General features: G+C 39.1%; 1 protein-coding gene across 1 annotated transcript; it reads left to right on the top strand.

Moving 5' to 3' along the window:
* The first annotated feature begins 336 nt into the window (after positions 1 to 336).
* Positions 337 to 9,653, top strand: LOC117397082 (uncharacterized). The gene is made up of 6 exons (XM_033995611.3): positions 337 to 576; positions 1,283 to 5,618; positions 5,893 to 6,126; positions 8,366 to 8,522; positions 8,719 to 8,845; positions 9,176 to 9,653. The coding sequence occupies exons 1-6, from the start codon at positions 435 to 437 to the stop codon at positions 9,325 to 9,327; spliced, it is 5,148 nt and encodes a 1,715-aa protein (XP_033851502.2). The 5' UTR covers positions 337 to 434; the 3' UTR covers positions 9,328 to 9,653.
* The last annotated feature ends 568 nt before the right edge of the window (positions 9,654 to 10,221 follow it).

The following is a 10,221-nucleotide window of genomic DNA, read 5'->3' as shown; positions in this document are numbered from 1 at the left end:
AATGATCTCTGTCACAGAGTTGCTGAAGCAAAACTAAATAATTTAGATCTGTAGTCTTGTGAGGATAGTGTGGTTGTTCTGCAAATGAGAAGGTGGGCATTGTATTATATGTCTTTCATAGCCTGCACATAAAACAGCAGCAGGGGCATACAAACTTGTCATAGTGACATAGTAGCAAGCAGTTTTCACCTCGGCTTGTGTTCCTACAGCGTGTTCTTATGCAACACCTTGTTCTTTTGTAACACTAAAATAACTTGGCTTCACTTAAATGGCTTTAAGAAGTAAAGAAAAATAAAGCTTTTGTGATTTGTAAGCTCTTTTTTTGTCAACGCTTGGATTGTGTGCCGTCACTGGCAGAACATGTTGGCTATAACTAGCGTTATTGTTAAAGCAATCCAATCCTTGTATAAAACGGGGGCTTCGAATACAAGACCATGCAAATCGGAGACGTGTCGGAAGAGAATTTCAAATCGAGCGAAACAGATGCAGCGCTGCAAGATGAAACTGTGAAGCTCTCCAATATGAAAAGCAGACTTTATTTCAACTTATTAATCATTGGACTGTTTCAGCTGACAGGTAAGAATATAATTATTTTTTTAAAAAATTATCGCCGATATTTATTATATACAGCAAAAATTACAAGTTGGCACGTTGCAATGCTTATGAAGAATCGATATTCAAAATAGTTTTGTCTATTTTGAATACTGCATATGCCAGTAGCCAAATTAGCCTTGTTAAATGCTCTGTGATTGTTTTAATAACATGTGTTAGACTGTATGCTTGCATCTGTTCCTAAAACTGTTGCAAGTGAAAATAATGCATACCAGCCTGCATGGTGCTAATTGCAACATGTTGTAAAATCAAACCATGTATGCTGGAAAGTTATAAAGAATTCTCCTTGAACAATCTTGTAGCACTGTGTCTGTTGAATGTATACCTGTCATGTTACTTGATGCAGCGTGCATGTCAAGCTTTTAAAGGCTTTGTAAAACTTTTAAAAAGTAATATGCACACTGAAGACCATTGCAGTAAATTCAGGATTGGGTAATGTTTAAATCATTAAAACATCTTGGTACACAAAGCCAGATCCTAAATAGAATATGTCTCTCTTTAAATCAATGGCATAGACCCCTTTATCTCCATTAAATTTGCCTTTTTTTTTTTTAGTAGAAACATACAGATATACTTTGATATTTAGTTTCATATTAGTCAATTCTGATCACCAATATATTTGTTTTTCTTCCTTTTTTCTTTGACTTTTTTTTAACATTTCCTATCACAGCTACTTCTGAAAATGGACTCAAGAAATACCAGACACTTTCTCCAGAAGACAATAACTTTGAGGGAATTAAAACTCCAATAGCACAAGACAAAGCACCCCACAATGCAATGCAGAAAGCAGTGGTGCAGCTAGAGAATCAGACTTCCGATCCCCAGATTGTAACTTCATCATCAGCTAGAATGCTGTTGCCGACACAAAGCAAAAGCCATAGGCAAGATAAGGCTGAATCTATAAATGCAACTACCAAAGAAGAAGTAATAAGTGCAGTAGTAGGAAGCATTTTGACAAAAGATGGATCAGATTTACTCAGCCAGACTGATGATAGTACTTTAACTTCTCTCGCAAGCATTGGCAAACTGCAAAATCTCACACTAATCTCTAATTATGAAGCAGAGGTTTTGGCATCAACACTGGGATCCAGTAAGTCACTGATAAATGGGAGTCCTACAGAGACACAAACTCTGTTCGATGGAAAAGAAATTGAACACGTTTCTTCCGCTCAGACGATGGCAATAAGCAATAATCTTGCAGCCTCTGTATTTTTATCTAAAATACCTGCTTCTTTCACAGAACCTAGTCCAAAACCAGCCCCCACTGTTTATCAGACAAACAAACCTGATGTGATAACTACAGCTACAGAAAAGCTGACAAGGACAGAAGAGCCACCTTTTTTGCTGGAATCATCCAAACTAGCAAACGCAATACATAATGGCGTTACCCCCCAGCAGGAGGAATTACACACAGAAAAAAGGATTAGAGATTTTATAGGTTTAACAACCTCTGAGGACAAAGCAGGTGTAGAATTGATTCCTACAACTGATAAAGTGCACATGCTGACCATAAGTTCAGTTAGTCAACCTAATATTCTGCCAAATTCAACTGGAACAGTAAGTACAGAAGTGTTCAAAACTACCAGTACTCCTGCTGATAATACTAGGAAATCTACAAATATAAAAACCTCAATGTCAACCATTGAAGTGTCTGACAGGCCCACAGCTTCTGTCATGCCACTTACAACTGCAAGTATTAGACATATGCTTGAAGGGCATCTTGATTTAGTAGATGAAACTTCAGATGTAACCACAACAATAACTAAACAAAGCCCTGACACCTTATCGACTCTGACTGTGACAAGCACTCAAATATTGCTTCCCACTAAAGGTAGCTTGATGTCAACCGCCAGCTCTGAATCAATTGTATTACCACGTGTAACAAGACCTGTATTATCTGAAAACATTCAGAAATCTAGTGCGCCGTTCAGTAAGGTTCTGTTAATGTCAACGACTTTTTTGTCATCTACTCTTTTTCAAGATGCTTTAACAGACCGCACAGCTAACAGATTTCAACAGGAAACTGCTGTATCCAAAGCAGCGAGTACAGCTGTTACATTTCTTTCTCTCGAACAAGATATTTTGAAAAGCAGTTCAAGAAGTGCTGCAGGCTTCATAACAACTGTACCTTTTGTTCAGGACAAATCTTCAAAGAGAACCCCACCACACACCAGCACGGAGACTGCTATACCAACCACCTTCACCATGACAAGTGACACAAATGTGAATACAAGTGCCGACGGACTGCCGAGCCATTTAAACACTGGGGATTTTAGACATGTTACAATAACACCAAGTACCGACAGTCGAAATGTAATCATACCGAAAACAGAGGGACAAGGCATTAGCAGTGTTTCAACAATACGAAATGGAGCTGGGGTGCAGAGTAATGTGGCCAAATCAACCAGTGTGGCTCACATACCTGTTAAAATCCCCCCATCACTAAGACCCCACTTGTTCATCAGCAGCACTATGCCTGACGTTCACAGAGGAGCGCAAAATGTAACACCGACTATGTTCATCATTTTGAATCCCAAACCAGGCAGAACAAGCAAGCCTGTCAGCACTAGTTCAAATAATCTCTTATTACTAAACAATCATTCGACAAGCAGTATTCAACAAGAAGTGAGCAGTTTAACTTCTAGATGCTCCAACTGTGTTACAACAACCCACTCTTCCCCTGTTTCTTCTCATCCACCTGAAAGACCTGTTGCCAAAGATCTGTCAAGGAACACCACTGCAGACTCCTTTGGTAGTTTCCTCCACGTTTCTTCAGAGGAGCCCAACACTTCTCTAAGTAGAAAACCACTGTCCTTTCAGGCTCTGTCAGATGTTTCCACACCAGTGTTGCATTTAACAACACCAGTATCACCCAAGCCTGTATTTTCTTCTACCTTACCCAAATTAAATTTGATTCAGGAAACACCTCATCACAAGCTTGCACCCCCAGAAACGACAAGAGGATTATTAAACATTGAGGAGGTCTTCAAAGACATAACTGGCCTGGGCACTGTTAAAAGTATTACCAAAAAGCAGACAATATCTTCTGAACCCTTCTTGTTACCGAAAGCAACAATGCCTTTAAACACAGACACTACATTTAGAATTGAAGACGCATCAACGTTACCTACTGCCAAAGCTCCTTCTCTAGTTTCCGACGTACTATTCAGCAAACCGAACAGCACTGATGTTAAACAGCAGCAGGATTTACCCTCGGTGCAACTTCTAGAACTGGACTTGACGGTTGTTCAGGCAACTACCCAGCCAATGACTTTGCCTGCCTCTGAAATTGCAGCTTCTGAAGTTAAAATCCAAAGCAAAGAGAATGTCACACCTCCAGTCACATCCAGTACAGTTCAAGACATGAATAAATCCAACAGTTCTCCCAAAAGGACTGCCTTTACTTCCAAAGCCTTTGAAATCAAAGAAAACAAGACAATCATTTCAGACTTTAGTGCCTTATCGCTCCATAAAGAAAGGACTACACAAATTAAGTCTCCCACACCAACAGTTCCAGTTTTTGCTGATCATATCAAGTCCCAAGCCATAGAAAACACAAAAGATGCTGGTCTGACAACAGCAGTGAGGTCAACTCTCAATCTGACCCAACAATTTATAACTGAAAACATAAAAAAGCCCAGTACTGTCAACAATAACAGAACACAGATCAAGCCAACAAAACCTCTTACAATGTCAACTGTCAGCAATTTACTAATCAATACCTCAGTACCAAACTCTACAACAGTTACCTTTCAAAGAACTGGGGCAGTAAAATCAACAAGTATAATGACTCTGCACGCAACATCTAAAGAGCAATCGATAAACACGGGCATGCAGGCTATAATATTAAACAATGTTTTTACATCAGGTGCCACTGGTCCTAGTTCACCTAAAAGAAACATCAGTTATGAAGACCAAAAACAAATCAGAGATGTGACAACAGGTCAGATGCTCATGTCCCATAATACAATACAAGAGAAGGTTTCTATTCCCCAAGCTCTGAATGCTGGACTTGTCCATACTGTTTCACTGCAGGGTGCCAGTGTCAACACTAAACAATCTGATGGCTCTTCTCAATTTCCACACACAGATACGCAGTCTGAAACTGAGTTTCTTCAGCCTCTCTCTGAAATATCAACACCTAATAATCCTTCCGGAATTGCAAAGGTTTTAGGTCTGCAAGATACCACTGGGGATAAAACAGCAACTGCAGGGTTTGAAAGAAATCATGAATTCACAAGTATGTTAAATAAATTAAGCTCTGCAACGCCTATTCCTCTAGTTACAATCAAGATCGACCTGCCTACTCCTAATGTTGTCCAAACACCACAGAAAGAACTATTAACCGTTAATGCCGAAGACAAAGCGACTCTGCTTACCGTAACAAGATTACCTGAAATATCTGGAGACTTAATTAACATGACTTTGCCTGTCTCTGGAAAACCCCAGTTGGTAACTTATTCACAGAAACAATCGACTTTGAAGGAAAATGCTTTGACCTTGCCCGTTTTAGCAGATTCGATAAATGTAACAGATAATGTTTCACCAGAAAAAGGCACTTTTACACATTCTCCATCACATTCCCCATTGGAGGGTTTTAACAAGCTAGAGTCCAGTGCTTTATCTAATCTAGTATCTTATAAAAACCCAGTCTCCATTTCTAAAGAACCCTTTCCCACACGCAAGCCTGACATTCAGACATCTGGGATGTTAGAAAAAGAAAGCTCTGCTTCTTCAGATTATATGGATTATATAGAGGAACACACTGTAGAAGCACTAGCAGAGGCAGGGCTGGAGCCAAGGGAAACATTGAGACCTTCTGCCCTCCTTACTGCCACTGAAGTACCTCCCATGCAAAAGCTGTTTTCAACAACCACTTCCAGAATGAAGCCAAGCTTGTATTTACCAGCAGCCACAGTGGAAGGAACTGAACTGGAACCCGCTTTCTTAAAAAGAAACAACGTTCAACAAATGTTCATGATGCCTTCTGCCGTTTTTCTGAGCGGGTAAATAACATTATTTATTCATGTATTGGTATTTATTTATTTGTAAATAAGATGAAATAGTCCTAAAATGAAAATGAGGCTTTGTGTTTCCATACAGTTTTATCTGTATGGAACCTATGAAATAAATACCAGTATAGTCTTAACGTTTGCACTGCAAGTGACTTTTGTATGATGATATTGATCAGTGAACTCTGTTGAAAATGCAGGTTGAGGCTACATGCGTACTGCACTGTAGCACACATTCTTAACCATGGCTGTTTTGTTTGTTCTTCAGCTTTGCTGTTGTTTCCGATGATATATGTGGCTCTGGAAACTACGCGGCTGAGATGAACCTCAATCTGGGGAGAGAGCTAACCCCAGGCGACGTCATTCCTCCTCAAGGAAATCTTAATGTTGATATTAATCTGAAAACTAACAACAGTCAAATTCATCTGGAGATAAGGTCATGCTGTCTCTCGCCTACCGCTCAACCAGATGAAATCAATAGCACCTGCTGTACATTCGCAAGGTGAAAAACAGAATAAATAAAGAAAGACTGCACAGGAAATAGGAAAAAGTCAAACAGTGAATAACAGCACATTGTTAAAATACAGGCATTCAGAAGCTCATTGCGTTACTAGACTGTCATTTGTTTTGTTAAACACAGGCTCCCCCGAGTTTACTGTACTCTACAATGGTGTTTATCTTGCCAGATGTAAGATGCATCTAAAACTATATTGCACACTTTTGAATGCAGGCATCCTGTGCTATAAATATAAATACTGATATTTGCAATGGGAATGCTGTGTGATTGCTTTGCAAAATAAAATACTCCTGCAGTGAATGGCCAGGTTAGGACCTTAACAACATTTCAGAAGCCCTTTGCAATTTTTCTTTTTGTAGTCTAGATATTCTTGAATCCTTTCTTAGCATTGGCTAGATGCCACGTGAGTTCTGGTCTCTACTTTTTCACTATACAGACTCCTGATTGGTTGTGCTATTAGGAAGCCCGGCCAGGTGAAATGACAATGAAAGTGCAAGACTATCTAAAAGCAAGGCTTGCAAACAGAGATTTCTTTAACCTAGAGTAATACCCTATGTCCTGTTCTAAAATGATAATACATGCGTTGTGAACTACACATTTAAGACCTATAGTGAATGGATATGCATGGAGCGGAGAATTTCAGGAATGATTTTGCTGACTGCGATCACCTTAATGACATCTAATGCACTGTGTGCTGGGTCTGTTTAATTTGAATAGGGTTTTGCCAGTCTATCGCTGGAATTATTAATAGCATTGCTTTGTTAAGCTGTCTTCACACTGTTGTGTTTTAAGTTGATTCCACTGTTTAATATGTGTTCAGCAGAGTTTTGAAAAGTCAGCTAAACGGCAAAGATATTGGGTTTTCATTTACTTTCATATTACGCAAAGCTGCACAAGGCTGGGACACTTCCGTGGGGATGCAAATGATAGATTTACAACCTCGTGAGCTACTGCCTTACTGAATCTTACCAAGCTTTTACCCAGGTTCTTATCACTGAGAAACAGAATTACAAGGATGGATGGCAAACTAAATATACCTTCTACCTTGAAATTCAGATAGTTGAAATGATCTGGCATTCAATAATTGCTGAACGTGAATAATCTCTTCAAAGTTGAAAAATAACCAAAGTTTATCTCCTGGTTCCTGGTTCAGTCAATGCAGACACAGTTGTTTGGGGTGTTTACTGCTGCAGGATATTTGCAGCAAGTGGCTTAAGAGGAAGGCGTGGGATATATTTACTATAAAAAGGATGTGCTTATGAAGGATGAAGGGCAGCAGTGTGGAGTAGTGGTTAGGGCTCTCGACTCCTGACCAGAGGGTCGTGGGTTCAATCCCGGGGTGGGGGGGACACTGCTGTTGTACCCTTGAGCAAGGTACTTTACCTAGATTGCTCCAGTAAAAACTCAGCTGTATAAATGGGTAATTGTATGTAAAAATAATGTGATATCTTGTAACAATTGTAAGTTGCCCTGGATAAGGGCGTCTGCTAAGAAATGTAATAATGATAATAATGAAGGACAGCATCGCTGGCAAGGATCAGGCATAGTTCCTCCAGTCACCAGGAGAACTCCTCGCCGCTCTGCTGAGAGAGGTGGTGAGCTGTCGGGTGTTTTTTTAATTTTTTTATGCAGACTAATGTTCACTTGGGTCTCAGTTGAGAATTAGCCTATGACATCACTTCACCCTTTCTGAGATATATTTTATTAAAACATGTTAATTTACTGTAGAGTTAGGGAGTCTTTTTCATGTCTTGTACTGTAGAATGCCTGTCAACTGCCCCAGGGGCATATCGAAGAGATTATTTTAGTTCACGATTCTCTCAAAATAGTGAATTAATAAATAAATAAATACTGTTCAGTTGCTGTAACTATATTGACCTTTAAATGCTTGATTATCCTTGAACTCTGAGATACCTCAAGGCAGATGGTTGTATTTACATGCGGTACGCTGTAACATTTAGCAGCTACTTCTAGTTTTACCTTTGCCTAATTCTCCCACAAACATTCTGAACCTAATTACTTGACTGAATGGCATTTGACTGTGTGAAAACTAAACATGTGACTGAAGGTAATACGTCAATGGAAAACCGTACTGTTCAATTGCCCTGCTGATAAACAGCTTATTATACAGGGAGAGAGAGAGAGAGAGGTATATCTTAAATGACAGAGAGAGGGAAAGCGCACATCATTAAAAACAGTGCTTGTATTTGTTTTGTTTTTACAGGTTGCCTTTAGACTCCAAGGATATTCGATTACTCCGAAGCGGGCAGTCTAAAAGAGCCAGGTTCACCATCCAGCTCTTTCAAATGATCAATTACTCAACGGCATACTTACATTGTGAACTAGGCATCTGTTTGAAAAACCACACTGAATGTGAAACTGTAAGTCTGAGTAAACCTCAAACTATTCACCTTAGCAAGATTATCTAAGGATTTGAAGACTGGGGGGAAAGCAGTGTGTAGGGTCCTTTACACTCTGTGAGTCACACAGTATTAGGTACAATCAGCTTTGATCAGACCTCAATAGAGAATGATTTTGTCAAGAGCGTCTGTTGTGAATGTTCGTATTATATTGCAGCAATGTTTTAAACAGAGGAAGCTGTATACAGAACAGGGAGCGATACAAAACATGAGGAGATCTGGCAACCTGATTTCCTTTGGTCCCATGCTGAAGAGAAGTGCCGAGCCCTCTCAAGAACAATATGGTATTGGACTTTTCAGATGTTATTTGATCCTGTTTCTCATTTTACAACTTAGGACTATTTTTTACCAAAAGCAGCATGCATGTATAACATTTTAAGTAAAAGCTGTTAATAATAAAAGTGGTCTTTATGACATGTGTCCTTTTTGGGTGCTTTTTGCAAATAAATACTTCTAAATAATACTTATTTATTTGCAGAGAAGATTTTTCTCAAATGTTTTGGTTTGAACTTTGCTTCCCGAACAACAGCAGAGTACTTTATAGTCTCACAGGTTGACTACATGTCTGTATTTCTTATGATACTTATGCACCCATTTTTGTTTCTTTCTCATAGGTTCAACAGCAATGAAGAGGATCATTATACTGTTGGGGTGTGTGCTTGGGGGTTCTCTTTTGACGTGCACGTTCCTGTTCGTGTGGTTAGCCCACAGAAGGAGAGCTAGAAATGCCTCTATGTTTCAATTGGGTTTCATGGAATTTGCATAAAGTGTTTACATTTACTTTTTTGGTTCTTCTACTGATTAAAAACGGTCCATCAGCTTACCCTTATAAATGACTGTCTTAATGTATACAAGTTCTTGACAACGACCTAGGCTGAGGAGATACTGGCATTGACACTGGTCTCGAATTCAAAGGCTCCTGGCTTCAGGAAGGACATAATCTTATGAATCTACATGAATATGCCCTTTTCCTAGTTTGATTCCAGCCACTGGGCATTGCAGAGGTTTAAGCCATTGTTACATGGTGCTACATATGTGCTTGACTAGCACAGCTTTTTAAAACGATACAGGAAAAAAGTAACCTAAAGGGAATTAAAGTGCTTCATTACCACAATGATGTAACATCACCACCATACTGGCTTTGCACTTTGCTGTCACTTATAAACTATGTACCCTTATAAAAGTTTACCACTGCATTTTTACATGGTTTTGTTTGCAGTTCTACCATGGTTATACTGTACTATGCATTTACCACAGTTTACCATGTTATTATTATTATTTATTTCTTAGCAGATGCCCTTATCCAGGGTGACTTACAATTGTTACAAGACATCACATTATTTTTACATACAATTACATTATTTTTTATATACAATTACCCATTTATACAGTTGGGTTTTTACTAGAGCAATCTAGGTAAAGTACCTTGCTCAAGGGTGTCCCCCACTGTGGATTGAACCCACAACTCTCTGGTCAAGAGTCCAGAGCCCTAACCACTACTCCACACTGCTGCCCGGTGTTTATTAATATGCTTTACATACCACCCTATTCTTTACAATGCTTTCCTATATTTTCACTGCTTTATTACACTGCTACGCTTTTACTATGGTAGACTCAGAAGGGTATGTCTTACTGGATGCACTTTTGAAAAAAAAACACA

Source organism: Acipenser ruthenus, chromosome 39 (assembly GCF_902713425.1).
Source record: "Acipenser ruthenus chromosome 39, fAciRut3.2 maternal haplotype, whole genome shotgun sequence".
Classification (NCBI taxonomy): domain Eukaryota; kingdom Metazoa; phylum Chordata; class Actinopteri; order Acipenseriformes; family Acipenseridae; genus Acipenser; species Acipenser ruthenus.
The sequence above is the reverse complement of the archived record's forward strand: the minus strand, read 5'-3'. Positions and strand labels throughout refer to the sequence as shown.

What these genes read in the sequence shown, in the direction of transcription:
- LOC117397082 (XM_033995611.3), top strand. Translation starts at nt 435, where the DNA reads ATGCAAATCGGAGACGTGTCGGAAGAGAATTTCAAATCGAGCGAAACA. An exon ending in TCTGCCGTTTTTCTGAGCGG is followed by an intron (nt 5,619 to 5,892) that starts GTAAATAACATT and finishes TTTGTTCTTCAG; the next exon opens with CTTTGCTGTTGTTTCCGATG. An exon ending in ACCTGCTGTACATTCGCAAG is followed by an intron (nt 6,127 to 8,365) that starts GTGAAAAACAGA and finishes TTGTTTTTACAG; the next exon opens with GTTGCCTTTAGACTCCAAGG.